Source organism: Prionailurus viverrinus, chromosome A2, assembly GCF_022837055.1.
Source record: "Prionailurus viverrinus isolate Anna chromosome A2, UM_Priviv_1.0, whole genome shotgun sequence".
In the NCBI taxonomy this organism is placed as follows: Eukaryota; Metazoa; Chordata; class Mammalia; order Carnivora; family Felidae; genus Prionailurus; species Prionailurus viverrinus.
The window spans coordinates 76,930,911-76,947,360 of NC_062562.1; the positions used below are offsets into that span (position 1 = coordinate 76,930,911).

Consider the following 16,450-nt stretch of genomic DNA (forward strand, 5'->3'; position numbering starts at 1 on the left):
ACTGACTTGTATACATGCTAACTAATTTGGATGTAAATTTTAAAAAACAACTGACTTGTAGGAACCAGCAAATTTTATTCCTCTGGCTTATTTTCTTTTTTCATATCCTTTATATTTGTCTTTTTATTTAATGTATTGCTTTATGGGTTACTCAAGCGTGACCATAATTTTATTGTAAAGATTTAAATAAAGTGAAAATCCTCTTTCATTCTCCTACTTAATCCTACAAATACCTGCCCACTGAAACTCGGATTCAAGAAGAAAAGGCCCCACAGGCTTCAGTGTGTGTGTGTGTGTGTGTGTGTGTGTGTGTGTGTGTGTGAAGCACAGTGGTGGCCATGACTTGGGTTTGTACGTGTATCTGCAGTTAAGATGATCTTAGAGTGTTCTAGGAAGAGTTGAAGCCTCTCGTAGCCACTCTGGGCTTTAGATCCCTTCTTATGTGGATGGGAAGTCAGTAGAAGTTCTTTTCACTTACATAATTTTTGTTTAAGCCAACTCCTGGTGCACTAGTGTGTGTTTAGGTGAGCATACGCACGCATGCTCCTGCTGTGTCTGCCTGATCTTAAAGAGTGGGATTGTGAAATATTTGATTCTTTTCTTTTTGGAACATAGAGGTAAAAATTCAAAATCAATTTGGCTGTTCCCTCATCGACTGTCAAAGAAACATTTCCACTTTTTGCATAGTTACACAATAGCCACCTGCCAGCAGGAAGTTTGGCCTCGGCAATCACCACCTTTCTAAGACCATGTCTGTGCTGGCACTTGAGTATCTCGTTGCATGTTGCCCTTATTGGTTGTATTTAATTGGATGGAAAATGTAAAAGCAGATACTATTTACAACAAGGCTGGAAGTGACTGAGCATACTAAAAACAAGGACTCTTTAACTTCAATCAGATGCTCGATAGACTTACACCAGTTGGCTTGGGGTTCCGTTTTGGAGAAAAAGCACGCCATCAAAGACCAGGTGCAAACTGAAAGAAATGTATTGCCAAGGAGCGTGTCACAATAGACTTTCAAAATCTTTTTACCTGTCTCAGGGAAAGTCTCTATAGCATTTTGGTTTTTGGAAAGACTTCTGCAGAGTTGATGTCTGGATGTGTTTTCTGGAATGCATTAGAGCAGTAGAACATACTGGCTAGTATGAGTTTATTCCCTATGCCCACCTCGAAGGATTAAAGAAGGTGTTGCCCTCAACACAGTGCCTAGCCAATAGTAAGAGTTTCAGAATGTTAGCTGTGGTTATCACTGCCTTCCTCTTCATCTTCGTCATCATGATTCTGGTGTGTGTATGGAGGGAGGGCACTGCCTATACCCCTGCCTTGGTTATATCTAGTTATGATACAACTCAAAACCCCTCTAGCCAATGAGGCACAAAGGGAGATTGCGAAAGGCTACTGGCGTTTGATTTATATTCCAGATCACATATTTCCACTTCTCGTTGTATTTCTTAAACACACATACACACGTTCTTCACATTCTTCATACTTGATTTTTAGGCATTTCATTTTTCTCCCTCAACTTTGTGTGGAGGAAAATAAGGCAATGAGGTGCTATTTTGGCAACAGAGAGCTGACCCTGGGATATGTGTAGCCATGTTTGTTTCTGCATCCAGAGATCACATATGCCCAACCCAACCACGTTAAGTGCACTCAAATAAACTCAATCAGATCGAAAGCATGGTATAGGCATGCTTATGAATCAAAAGAAGAAAACCTTTTACTTTGATTATGGTCAAAAAAAATAATAATAAAGGCCTTTAAAAAAAGTTTCGTACCAATTTATTTAAACAAATCCTCACGGGCATGTCTGAATGGCCATTGATGCTGCACTTTGTCCCATTTGATTGACACTTTTAAATAATACCAGAAATGCTAATTATTCTGTGTTTTTCTTAGGATATTTGCATACTGTGACTAGTTGAATAAGGGGCTTCACATTTATTGACTCAAACAGAATAGATGAAGACAAAGAGTATGTATACATGTGAATGAGTATTTTCTCTTTAAGCTGGTCATTTATTCCAGTAATGATTTCCCTGATCAAGATGCCTCTCAAAGGCTTTTAAACGGATTCTAAACAATAATGAATATTGAATATTGATCCCTTGAGGGTAAATCAGAGTTTTTCAGACATTTCCAAAAATCTTTTAGAACCACCTCTTGTAAATGAGACAAGTAACAAATCTAAGGAATGTTTTAGGTGCAAATTGAGATGTTCTATAAAATAATAAGGCTGGTTATCTTATGTAGACAGGTTTCTTGTGTGTTAAAGCTTTCTGTTTTAAAAGAAGATTTATAAAACATTTTGGAAAATGGCAATATCACTGCAATGATATTTTAGCCTCCAAAAGTGGTTCCTTTGAAGAAAAAATACTCCATTAGATGTATACATTCTGTTCTGTTTAAAACTCGGTCTTCCATTCTTATCGTTGTACTTAATGTACAATTTATCTATAGACGGTACTATTAAAAACTGGCTTGGGACTATGTTTCTATTGAGAATATATAGTTAAAATAACTGTGAACACAATGTTTAGCAGGATTCGTTAGCATTTGATGGGATTAGCATTCAGATTTCGCTATTTGAATTTTTTTAATTCATGAAGATTTTTCAAAGTTTTTATATAACTCCTGCTTTATCATAACTGACAGATTGCAATGTGGGGCCATGGTGAAATGTATAAAAGCTCGTATACTATGGTAGTTTTTTGCTTCAAGAGACTACACCCGTTCTCATCTCCCCCTTAACCCATTCCCCCCGACACCACTGATTTGTTTTCCAGCAATGGCAAGCCGACAGGTGGATATTGCGACTCAGGGCTGGTTCATTGGTCTGATGTGTGCCGTCGCTCTTCTCATCTTAATTTTGCTGATCGTTTGCTTCATCAGAAGAAACAAGGGTGGTAAATATCCAGGTAAGAGAGAAAGAGTAAAATTGCCTTGTAGTGCTGCATCATTATCCTAAACTAAAATGAAATGATGAGAGTAAATATGTAGATAGTAATAAGTATATTTTCCCAGAGCCATAAATTTGGATGTTCTGTCCAATTTTTGATCCTTTTTTTTTTTTAATGGGAGCCTAAACATGGTCAAGGATCAGAAGGTGCTTGGTGGAATAAATTAAGCTGTTCTCTGAAGATATTAGTGATTCTGCTTCCGTAGGCTACACAAAAGTCATAGGTGCTAAAGTCGCACCTACAACCAACAGGCTGAAGGGGAAGGTTCATGGAAGTCTTCTGGAGGAAGGAATGCATGAACTGAGTCTTGATATCATGACACGTAACATTACTTTTCCTTTCCCGTTAATGTTTTGTTCAATTTAGTGGTTCTGATGAATTTCTACTTACCTGGCCATTTCCCCGTCAGTGACAAGAAAACAAAACACCTGCAAAAGAATAAGATTTGCTAAAATGACTTGTAACCTTGACTATTGTAAATAAATAGATTAGTCCAATAGGGGAGAAATCACAGAAACTTAAAACTTATTCCTTCATCAGTAAGATGCATACAGGAAGTCAACTTTATAGGTTAACAAATGTTCATTCTATTAGGTTGTCTCAGAGCGATGAAAACAGCAAAGTATATGCGTGGCCACATAACACATCTGGCTGTATAACATCCCGCTGTGTGTAGAATCATTTTCCACCGCCACACATCTCAGAGTGCACTCTTTAAAATTTTCAATAGGGAAACGCAGAATCAATAGATAATATTGTCGCTTTGAAATGTTTTAGTTAAGGAAAAGGAAGATGCTCACGCTGATCCTGAAATCCAGCCTATGAAGGAAGACGATGGCACTTTTGGAGAATACAGGTGAGCACTGCTTCGCAGACTCCCTTCACCTTCCCTTCCCTGCACAGACTGTCTGCTCATACAGACCTCATCCGACGGGATTCGGCCAGGAACAGGTTCTGTGGCCTTTCATATTTTCCTCAAATATTAGTTTAGAAACACTTCCATGTCTAAATGTTTACGCATCCCTCACGATGAAAATATTCCCACTTTGCATCAAGAGATAAATTTCCATTTCGGTCATAGGTTTGGCAATGAAGTGTCTTCCACTCTGCCATATTTTCCCAGAGGCATTGCTGCTGTACTGCTCAAACCAGGAAAAGCTGGTGTGTTAGGATAAGAGTTAAAACAACAATAAAGACCCTACAAGACCTGCATTCCACAGGATACGACACCTGTCATTTTCTAAGTAGTGCATTTATAAAATTGGTGTCACTCTTTCTACTCCTGGATTTGATGCTTGTTTTCCAAAATAAATGTCTACATACCCTGGCCACTAATTATAAAAGGATGATAAGGTTGTTTTAGAAGCTGTAAATTATTAAGAATATCATAGCCCTCTAGCCTGTGTGTTAACTCACACAACTCTGATAATACATTGTTGGCTTGGCTTCATTTTTAACATAGCCTATGTGCTGAGTAATGAAAAAAGAGAGACAGGAAGAGAAACTCTTTAAAGATATTCTTGCCTAAGAGTTACTTGTCTTTTTAAAAAAGAGATAAAAGAGCTAATTGATTTTTTTTAAGTTTAAAATAATGTTTAAAAACAGAAACTATGTATTTATTCATTTAAAAAATTGGGATTTGGGTGGCCCAAAAGAACACTTCTATTTATAAAATGCTTTTTTACACCTTGCTTTTTCCTTCTATGATGCTCTTGATTATAAAATATATATATTATATAAACATATTTATATATCATATAAAATATAATAAATTAATATAAATATAAAATAATAAATAGAAAAATATATAAATTACATATTTTTTAAAATATGCACTGAGTCCAAACTGAGCCTTTTTTGGCAGAAGAAAAGGCTTTTAGGTAACAAAATATTTCACTATTATGATTGCCAGGTGACATTTATAGAAAATTGTGCTAATTTCCACCCATCTCTAGAGCTCATTTTTGGCATTTCCATGTCAATATCCCGAGGGGCTGAATAATGCCATGCATACAAAAATAGGATAACTGATTGAGAAAAACCATGTCTTTTGGACAAATTTGGTTTCGTACCAGTTTCCATGCAGACACAAGTTTAGCCTTTGTGTCTCGGCATCTAAGCCTTCATACACTCTGATCTTCTCTTCAACAGAAATGATTATGATTCGTAAAGCTTCTCAGAATGTCTGTATCTCACGATACAGAAAGATGTCTAATGAGGGTTGTCTTGGTGTCACCAGTTGACCCTGGGACTCGGTCTGTGGAAACCTCACGGGCCACCTCTGCCCACTCCAGATTACACGGTAGGGCAGCCAGCAGATGGCCATAACCTAGGAAAGCCACGTCTGATCCTGGATGAGTTGCAATCCCGGCTGATTTCATTCACTCTACTACATGTTTTTCCTGTACCGCAGGTGAGGTGATGATTACTAGGGAACTTCTTTTTAGATAAAGTTGTTGTGGCTAGATTTCTACACAAGTTATGCACACCACTCCCTTATTTATTGTGATGAAGTGAAAGCTTTATGGTAGCCTGAAACAACTCCGCATTTGCATGAATTGGAAATAAACCCTTGCCCCTCATACATTCGTCACGTGGTGATGGATTCCTGTCATACATTATCACGCTTAAGTGAATCCGGCGATGTACTGCTCACCTCGTGGGTCTCAAATGTCAGCTCGTGGTTACACGGTCTGATGTCATGTGACTTTCTCAGGGCAACCATGCTGCTTACTCCAACAAGACGTGATTGAAATCGAGGTTGAATGAGAACCAGCTTGGAATCAAGAAATTGTTAGTTTCACTGTCCACTCAGCCATTACCTTTGATTCCTTTAGGTATGGCACTTAACTTGTCTGGGTCTCAATGTCTTTCATCTGTAAAATGATACAGTTGTTCAAATATTAGATGATCACCGAAGGCTTCTAGTTCTATGATTTCTAACCTCCTCCACGAGATGTCTGCTCACAACTTTTAATATGATTTGGGGTTCCAGAGCGGTACATGGCAAGTATTTGGTGACTGGCCTCATTATCACTGTGTTTACATTCATTTTATTTTACATTTACATTTATCATATTTCTTTGTCATGGTGGTGATGCACATGTGATATGTTTGTGAAGCGTTTTCACATGACTGTCTTTAGCTTATGCCTTGAGTTTCTCAGAAGAGAAAGACTTTTCTTTGGGCCTGTTGAGCACAAATCTGTTGGTTCGTGTGTGAAGACAAAAACATTTGTCACACATATAATTACGCTGATGTGGGAGATGCCAAAGGAAGGTTCTGACGGGTGTCTCAACTGAAAACACAATTTAGTCATTTTCTTTTTTACCAAGACTGAAAGTCCTTAAGGACAAGCCCACAAGTGAAATCACTTTCCCAAATACCCAACTGCCCTTTGCTACAGATACGGCTTTATCCTGTGACTTCCTGACACTACCTCAGAATTTTTTCCCTTTGGATTCTTTTCTACTTAAAAAAAAAAAAAAAGTCGTTTAGTTTTTTGGATGTTACAATTAATGAAAATAGTTCCAACTATTTATTCCAACAGATGCCTTTTTTTTTTTTAAATAATACATTTAAGTGTCATTCTCCTTCCTAAATCACCAGGGTCCCTTCTCTGTTTTGCACCTTCTGGAAGTTTTGAGCTTTGTATTATTTATTGATTCTTATTCTTTTTCGTTCTGAAAACAAATTAATACGCTGATCACACACCGATGCAGACAAAATTAGGGCTATTACCCAATGTAAATGAATTCCATTTATGATTTGCTCATTCTCCAGCGTGAGGCTGAAACAGTTTCGATATGGTGGGCTCTCAGCCAGAGGGTTTTTCATAGTGCAAACAGGGATGGAACTTCAATGGCCAAATTTGATTTTTTTTTTCCATAAGCTGTAACCTTGTGCCCTAACTCCAACTCCCAACCCCAAGCAGTTACCCTCTGGTGGAAGCCTGCAGCTTGCTTTGTTTGTTTCTTTAATTATACAGACAGTAGGATCTGCATCCTTACTAGCATATAGAAAAATCAGAGAAACAATGCAACCAACCGTGTAAGTATTTTTTTTTTAATTGTCTAGATGCATTCCTTTAAAAACCAGAATGACCCTAGGTCATAAACCATATGGCCATGGTGCTTGAACTCATAGCATAAATGGAGGCTGTCTGCACAGGGATCTTGCCATTCGAGTAAACATGATCCTGTTGCAGGCATGCTAACCCGTGCTCCTAAGACTTGAATGATACGAAGGTGTGTCATGTTTGATTTGCTATCTGCTTCCAATGTATTCTGCTCACAAATGTAAACTGGTATGTGAACAGTATAAATCGTGATGGACTTTTAGAGGGAGTGTTTGGGTCACGAAGGTCAATCTAACAGCAGTGTGATTTGGCGGTAGGAGGATTGTGACCACAAGAGAAACCGAATGATCACAAATGTACCTGTTGTTGCTGAATTTTAACTCAATAGACATTCCTTGGGTCCCTCCTGTGTGCATAACCCTGAATTATTACTGAAACAAAGGTCAACTCCTTCAAATTCATTCCTAGGGAAAGAGAGAGGAAGAAAATATATAATCTAGTGCTTTGTCTGACATCATGAAATTCATTAAGAAGGAATGAAAATTTCCCAATGTTAGAATTCTGGGAAATTTTCTAAAATGCCCACCTGTCTTTTATTGTTATTTTACAATGAATTCATTCATTCAACCAGTATTTATTGAGTGCCTACTGTATGCCGGGCTGTAGGGATAGTAAAAACAATAGAATGTTAACCTCCCTAGCTTATAGTCTAGCAAGGGACACGGGAAAGTAAAAGACCAGTCTGAGCACTGTGGGAAAAGTTCTATGAAAGGGATATAACTCAGGTACCGGGGAGCAGGGGCGGGAAGCCAAGGCCAACTGGGTGGCACGGAAGGAGGGTAATGTGAGAAGCCTTCCCAGAGGAAGCGGTGTCAGAGATGAGTTTTCTTTTATTTATTTTTTTTTAATTTTTTTTTCAACGTTTTTTATTTATTTTTGGGACAGAGAGAGACAGAGCATGAACGGGGGAGGGGCAGAGAGAGAGGGAGACACAGAATCGGAAACAGGCTCCAGGCTCTGAGCCATCAGCCCAGAGCCTGACGCGGGCTCGAACTCACGGACCTCGAGATCGTGACCTGGCTGAAGTCGGAGGCTTAACCGACTGTGCCACCCAGGCGCCCCCGGAGATGAGTTTTGATGCTGTGATGTGACCCTTTCTTTCCACTGCTCAACCATCTTCATTCTTGGCCATGAGCATCAAAAATATATTCTGTAGCTACATGTGCTGTCTTATGGCTATTTTATGACATATTTTGAAATTTGTTTAATCTTTGATGTCCTAGGCTAAGAGTTCACTAACATCTGATGCCTCCTGTCCTTAACATCTCTCATAAAATGTGGTTGAATATTTTTAAGCTCTGACTGCTGTGTAGCTAAATAAGTATATGGCTTTTAAATCATCCCCTGTAACCTCTAATTCCTCTCATTTGGGACAATTCCCTTGACATCATGTCAAAAACAGTTTGTTTACTATTTCATTATAAAATTCATCTTTGAGGGGCACCTGGCTGGCTCAGTCAGGAGAGCATGCGACTCTAGATCTCAGGGTTGTGAGTTCAAGCCCCATGTTGGGTGTGGAGGCTACTTAAAATTTAAAAACTTTTTTAAAATTCATCTTTGAGTTGAAAAGCAGCAAGTACTAATACAGTGCTTCAACACGGACTTATACCTGAGTTGTATCCCTTTCATAGAACTTTTCACAGTCATCACATCTGGAAACTTCTGAGTTGTGTGTGTTACACAAGGTGTTTCTTAGAAAGAAAAAAAAAATCTCTCTGAGGTGGGGGCCTGGAATGGAGAGAGGAGATGTGATGGCAGATAGATGAGTACTCATATTTTGGGGGCATAAATCACGTGCCAGTACTGTTCTGGTGCCTCGTACAATTTTTCCCCCATTTAGCCATATTCTAATTGAAGTATGACATTACATCCCACCACTTTTTTTTTTCCAGTTTATTTGCGAAAGAGAGCACTTGAGCAGGTGAGAGGCAGAGGGAGAGAGAGGGAGAGAGAATCCCAAGCAGGTTCCACTCTGTCAACACAGAGCCCTGTGTGGGGCTTGAACTCATGAACTGTGAGATCATGACCTGAGCCAAAACCAAGAGTTGGACCCTCAACCGACTGAGCCGTCCACGTGCCCCCATCACACCACTTTTTAAAAACCAGTCTTAGGAAGATGTTGAGCTGCCTTTGAACCACTTTTCCTAGAAAGACTCTGTGGATAGAGCACTCCTCTCCTTTCCTTCTCTTCTTTCAAGCACAGCCCATGTTGCTATAGATTTTCTCTCATCCACTATGATCATTAAGTTGCAATGGATGCTTCTAGGGAGCTCCTTCTTGGCTCGCCATTATTCATAACTGATAGGGACTGTTTGTGTAACAATCCAAATGAATCAGCAGAAAGATATTACAATTAATAAAAAGAGTTTAGTGATGTTGCCTGACACAAAATTAGGGTGAAGTCGATTGTATTTCTGTATACCAGCGAACAGGTGGAAAATAGGATCTGAAAAATGATCTCAGCTTTGATAGCATAAAAATATGATGTAGGTAGGAATAAAGCCAGCAAAAAGATCTCCCAACTATTTCAGGGCCCTGTGTTACAGTCCACTGACTGATTTGTCTGTCCCTGCACCAAAACTACACTATCTTAGTACTATAACTTTTAATAAGCCTTGATATCTGATAAGTCAAGTCTCCCAACTTTGTTATTCTTCTTCAAGAATTTTTTAGGTATTCCTGGCCTTTTCATTTATACACATGCAGCTGAGAGTCAGCTTGCCAAGCAAGATCCACAGAGAAACCTGCTGGGTTTTTATTGGCAGTAAATTGAATCTAAAGACCAATATAAAGAGGGTTAACGTATGTAACGATACTTTGAGTCTTCTTGTCCACCATTATGGTAAATCCCTCCATTTATTTAGCTCTTCTTTAATAACAATAAAACTTTCATTTTCTTCATAGGGAACTTAAAACATTTTTGTTGGATTTGTTCTTATATACTTCATATTTGTGTGATATAACTGGAATCGTTCTTTTAAATTTCATTTTCCAATTATTTGCAAGCATGGGAATAAAACGGACTTTTATGATGGTATTGTATTAAGCAACATTATCAAACTCTCTTTTTATTCTAATGGCCGCCTGCATATTCTTTTGGATGTTTTACATACATGTAACCATACCAGTTGTGAGTAATGACACTTTTCTTTCTTCGTAATAGTATACCTTCCATTTCTTTTTCTCCGCACATCGCTTAGTACTTTCAATGCAGTTTTGGTTAAAAGTGACAATAGTACGCATCTCTACTATTTCTGATACCAAACAGAAATTGTCAACACTCACCATCAAAGATGGTGAAACTAAGTGTCTTGCAAATACCCAGGACATTCAAGATACTTGCTCTTCCTAGAGTATCAACATTTTTATTGTGAATGGGTGTTGAATTTTACCAAACACCTCTTCCTGAATCTACTGAAATGATCATAATATATTGTCCTTCTGAGAAAATGGAAAACTATATGAATTGAAGTTTTAATGCTGAAACAAACTTCCATTCCCTGGAATAAACCCAACTTGGTCATGATATGGTATCCTTCCGGTAGATTCCCGAATTCCATTTGCTCTTGATGTCTTTGGGATTTTCACATCTCTGTTCCTGAATGAGATTAGCCTGTAATTTCACTTTCCCCAAGTGTTCTTGTAGGTTTTAGGTATCAGGTTATACCAGATTCGTAAAATCATTAAAGGAGTGGTTCCTCTGATCTAGCAAACTTAACATGTCCAAAACTGAACCACTGATCTTCCGTCCCAAACACGCCGTACTCCCCGGTAAGGGTAATTCGATCCTTTCTGTTACTCAAACTGAAAATCCTGGTGTCCTCTTTTTCTCTCTTATTCCATATCCAATCCATCAGAAATCCTTTTGGTGCTACTTGCAAAATATGTCCATTATCTAGCCACTTTCTGCCGCCTCGGTGTTCCGCTCTTGTCCAGGCTCACAGTCCAGGCTCCTGTGTTTTTGCCCTAGTTGCCTCGGCCCCCTTGAGCAGGGGTCGGCAAACGTTTTCTGTAAAGACCCCACTCATAAATATTTCAGACCTTACAGGCCACAGGGTCGAAGCTGCAACTCTACATGTCTGCTGTGGGGAGTGCAGAAGCAGCCACACACAATACAGAGGAAATGGCGTGACCCAATTTTGCTGTAGGTTACCAAGGCCTGCCCTCCAGGCTAGGCTGTTCCCAACACTGATGACTGTAATCCTTTCAAACCCTAAGTAAGCTCTTGTCACTCATGTGTTGAAAACCTCCCAATCGCTTTCCATCTCACTCAGAGCTAAAGACAGAAGCCTTCCAGTGTCCCCTGGAGGGCCCAGATCTAGCCCTGCCACCTTCTACTTTAGCTCTTCTCTCTCTCTCTCTCTCTCTCTCTCTCTCTCTCTCTCTCTCTCTCCTTCGGTACCAGCCACACAAGCTCCTCCTGGTTCCCAGAGTGCACCAGGCTTGCTGACGCCTCAGGGCATTTGCACTGCTTGCTACTCCTGCCAGAATGGCTCTCCCTCCACCTATCCACCTGCCTACCTCAACTCTTTTAAGCCTTTGGTCGGCTGTCACTTCTAATGAGGCCTTCCCTGGATACCCTATTTAGCATCAACCTCTACACCCTCCCCTGACACCTTTCATCCTCTTTCCTCAGTTCCGTGTTTTCCATAGCACTAATCACCTTCTGACACACTATGTAACCAATATTTCAATACGTTATTTTCCATGTTTTCCCCTAGTAGTAGTAAGCTTAATGAATTCAGGGCTTTAGTCTGTTTTGTTTGCTGCTATATCCCCAAGGACTAGAACATTACCAGTGTAGGCACTCAATAAATATTTATTAGATATATGAGTGGTTGAATGGGTGGAGAGGTGGCTGGATCAAAGAAATACCATAGTGTGATCCTTGGAACACTAGCTCTCTGAAGTAGAGCTTGGAATCCAGGTGACAAAGACCTGCTTATTATTGAACACTCCGATGGACTTAAGTGCCTCACCAAGTCATGAGCAATGTTTCACAGGAAGTCTTCAGACAAAGCCTAGAGGTTAATGACTACAGATGTGCACATTATTACTCGCAGATCGGAGACGAGCTGCTCTCTCCCCTGAAGTGCCCCAAACACGGGCCACCCCGAGGTCCTGTGATACCTCCCCGGTTGTTGATTAGCAGTGCGGATAATACTGTTGGTTCAGTGTGTGACAAGAACTTGTGTCTTGTTGCAACTGCTAATTTTCAATAGCATACACCAGTGCCCTGTTAAGCAAGTATAAGTTTCCAGTCTTGAGATCTGCTTCTTGGAGAGAGACTGAAAACCCCGGTAGGCATTATTGGCCAAACCGCCAGAATATTTGTGCCTCTTGAGATGTTTGTATCTTGCCTAGAAAAAAGTCACTGTCAGAGACGGAGTGGGCGGTAAAGCCGTGGCACAGATTTTTGGATGGCACAAAAATTGCTGGGTGAAATGCTACAGCTGAGGCAGCCTCTTTTTGACCTGAAGCCTCTTCATTTTTACTAATATTGCTTATGTCTCCTCTTTGGCCTTGCATTTTTGCTCCTGGAAAGGAAACAAAATGCTCTCATTGCCTTCTTTCTTTTTCTTTCTTTTTTTTTTTTTTTCAAACCCAGTGTTCCCTATTAAAGAGTAAGTCACGGTGTGTACCTAATTACACGACCGGATGGGCAGGTGTTCGAAAACCTATTCTCCAACTTCCAGATGTTGTGCTTAGGGATTTAACAGAGACGTAAGAAAAAAAAAATCGGGTTCTATAATGTGTTTTAAATTATGAGCCTTAGATCCCCATCCAACACAGATAGGCTAAATAACACACCGGGAGAAGAGTAGACTGAGATAAAATGAGCACAGCAAATGTTTGCTTTGACATTTTTTGAATCACTCATACTCCTTAGGAATATATTGACCTGCCAGTAATAGTACAAATGTAATGCTTTGAAGTGAAATTGTGTCAGTCTCCAAATTAATCAACCTTTACCTATTAACTAAAATTCTTACAGAAAAAAAAAATACTGTTTACTATCAGTATAAGGATTTTGCTTTTCTTCTTAGGCTATTTTCACTTGTTTCTTCTGCATCCTTTTAATGGAATGTATAGGTCTCTTGAAAGGTAAGGTTAAAGTTTACAAGTCTGGCCTGCACTCGATAACAAAATGATTCAAAAAGCAGGATTTTGCTTCCTCGTGCTCAGAAAAAAAAAAAAATGAAAAAACCCTCATATTTCACACTTAACCAAAATCATGCTCCATTCATCTCCAAGGAATTCAGAGATCTCACACAGTTTAACCTACTAACTACTCTACTTGCCATAAGCTTTCGCCTTCTTTGAATTCAAAATAGGGATGATTTTCAACTTTTCTCCATTCTCCCTTTGTTAATGCTTGTGACTGTTTCTGAACTGCTTCCAAATCAGGAGCGAGAATGTATCATTGACATTGACATGCGCAGCGAGAAGCCATCCGCCTCCTGAAGGCTTCGTGATTAAACCATTGCTGCACCTGATTTTCATCCCAACCACATCCCAGTCATTGGAGTCAAGCTGACGATTAGACTTGACTTGAGAAGCTCAGGACTCCGCGCGCTTTGTCATAACCTGCATGCATGACCCGTAAGAACAAAGCACTTCGCCTCAATGCCAATCCTGATGAAGATGTTTTCTCTGTCTTCCAGTGACGCAGAAGACCACAAGCCTTTGAAAAAGGGCAGTCGAACACCTTCAGACAGGACGGTGAAGAAAGAAGATAGCGACGATAGCCTAGTTGACTACGGAGAGGGGGTGAACGGCCAGTTCAATGAGGACGGCTCCTTTATTGGACAATACAGTGGTAAGAAGGAGAAAGAACCCGCCGAAGGAAACGAAAGCTCAGAGGCACCTTCTCCTGTCAATGCCATGAATTCCTTTGTTTAACCCGCAAGCCCTTTGCCAATATCCCATTTCTCTAGAATGTTCATCCTAAGCACTTGTTTGTCTGCCTTCTCATACTATGAACTCAGGGGCAGACAGTGCGTGTTCTGCCGTGTGTTAATATTATGAGAACAGCTAAAACAAGAACGCAACTCCGTCAGATGATTTGTTAATGTGAACTGCAGTGCAAAGTGCATCCTTTGTCACTCAAAATAGGCATCCTTGGTTTCCGCAGAACTGATCAAAATAACACAGCCTCGTCAACGGATCGTGTTACTTCCTCTTCAGGACACAGTTCAATATGATGCATGAAATAATGCTACACACTTAAAGGAACACCTGTGTATGTTATTAAAACATAGTTGGAGACTCGGTCTATACTATCGTCGGCCGAACCCAGAAATATGAATTCCGTTTTCATTGTCAAGAGTGTAACTGTAGTATTCTCTAGAACTTCAATGTCTTTGTGGACATTGTTGTGAAATTGGTGACTCTGTGTCTAGCTGTCTAGTCTTTTTGGGAGACTGTTAGCAACAGGATGTACAGTATATACTTGCTAAATGAGTTAATTGTGACAGTCGCATTTGCTGATGCTTTACTGAGACTCTGTTACCGGCCTTCGCTCCTGTTACTTCCTAGCCTTCTTAACCCTCCGGGTGTTACAGCAGTACAGTGTTCTACTTTTTACATTCATCTCCGCGTTCAGTTGTTTTTAGGCATAAGCAATGTGTATTGCAATGCATTTTGGCACTTAGGCCAGGCTGAAAGAATCAAAAACGAATCACTCCACTTAAGTTTCAAAAATGACTCCAGAAAGCACAGGGCAAGAGACACGTACAGTGCCTTCAGACAACAAGCATTCCATAACATGCTGCCTTCTTTCTCCGCCGGGACAGTCGCCTCGGAGTCCCAGCTTTACTGTCAGTGTCCAAAAGTAACTTTTCCAAAGCAGAGACCATGAAAACCACAATGCCGAAAGAAAGGAGAGGTGAAAATGAGATGAATAAGACAGTTTATTTTAAGGAGCATTTCCCCGTCTGTATAGACAGAAAAAGCTTTAGCACCACCTGGAGCACATGACGATTCGGCGGTCTTTTATGGTTTCTGTTAAAGTCAGTTCGGTCAGAAGGCTGTCAGTTGGGTAGAGAATTTTTGTAAAACATAAGCTATCCCCACACCAGAAGCATAGGACAGTATGCCAACAGGAATGTTATTCTCCGGGCCTTTACGTAGGGGGCAACTTTTGAAACTCTCTGCAGCATTAAACAACGTGTGTGCAAATTGCTAGGACACATTTCCGAATCTCAGAAATCTGACACGTGCTAACGAGGCCAACAGTCAAAGGGATTCCACCCGCAGTTTCAGACATCAACATACCCATTGTACCGTATCCATAAACGAGATCTCTCAAATGGTTTACCTCCAAATATGAAGTCCTCTAACAACCTATGGTTGAAGGAATGCTCCGTTTCATTTGCCAATAAATTGGTTTCTCATAACTTGCATCAAGTTTAATTTTAAGTGAAGCTTTTTATATGTAGATATTTTGTTGAATTTGTAAATATACCTAAAGTGTAGATGCTATATGCATAGAGGTGTTACAGACAAATAAACCTGCAGCCCATGTTGATGTTGTACTGTATAAGAAGTTAGCTAATTAATACAGTGCATGGGATTGGAAAGCATTTACTTAAATACCTTGTGGGTTTTTATTTTCCCTTTTTGCTGTGAAACTGAAATAGTGATCTATGCTACATATTGACAGCAAGTTTCTAGAAATCTTCAGGGCTTTGCCTGTGGGGCTCAGTAGGCCTATTTCCGGCACGTTTGCTGTTTATAGGTAAAGCACAATTTGAAGTAATCCCAGGTAAAGATGGTCCTACATAATCCCACGCCTCCATGTTCGCTTCTCACAGACCAGCCGTTCTAATGGAAATACAGAAAGACGAACCAGGCTTGCCTTGGCATCAGAGAGCACAAAGATAAAAGTTACTTTACATTTGCCGATGTCTGGGAGGGGGAGGGAGGCATTACAAGTACAGTTTTTACTCTCCCATCATGGTAGGCGCGAAATTTATCTGTGCATGAAGGGGTCACTTCTGTAATAGGGCAACGGATTTTGTATTAAAGATTAAATGTGGTTTTAAAAGTCCCTCTCTCTTTTGTAATCAGTCATGTTCTTCGTGGAGTGTGAATGTGCAGGTAGCGGTCTGTGTAACGGTACAGGCGGATGTGACTGGATTTCCATCAAAAAAAAAAAACAAAAATCACTATTAAACAGTCTTGATCTCTTTGTGATCTTTAACTTTTTCAACCATGTATTTCCTAATGTTTTAAAAGAGCGCAGATTTTTATTTTTACTTTTGAAAGGCCGTTATAAGCACAGAAAATGAAACACAAAACCAAACACGGTATAAAACGGAGCTAATAAAATAGGGGCGTGCCGAACAGA

At 39.9% G+C, this 16,450-nt stretch overlaps 1 protein-coding gene across 8 annotated transcripts in view; it reads left to right on the forward strand.

Annotated features, from left to right (window-relative positions):
- The window catches only part of NRCAM (neuronal cell adhesion molecule), a 286,665-nt gene extending 272,371 nt beyond the window's left edge, over positions 1-14,294 (forward strand). For all 8 annotated transcript variants that reach the window (XM_047849512.1, XM_047849514.1, XM_047849517.1 and 5 more), the window contains 3 exons: positions 2,787-2,918; positions 3,738-3,816; positions 13,764-14,294. In XM_047849512.1, coding sequence (XP_047705468.1) covers positions 2,787-2,918; positions 3,738-3,816; positions 13,764-14,001 — 449 coding nt within the window. In that variant the 3' untranslated portion in view covers positions 14,002-14,294. The remainder of the gene's footprint in view (positions 1-2,786; positions 2,919-3,737; positions 3,817-13,763) is intronic.
- Positions 14,295-16,450: the final 2,156 nt, after the last annotated feature.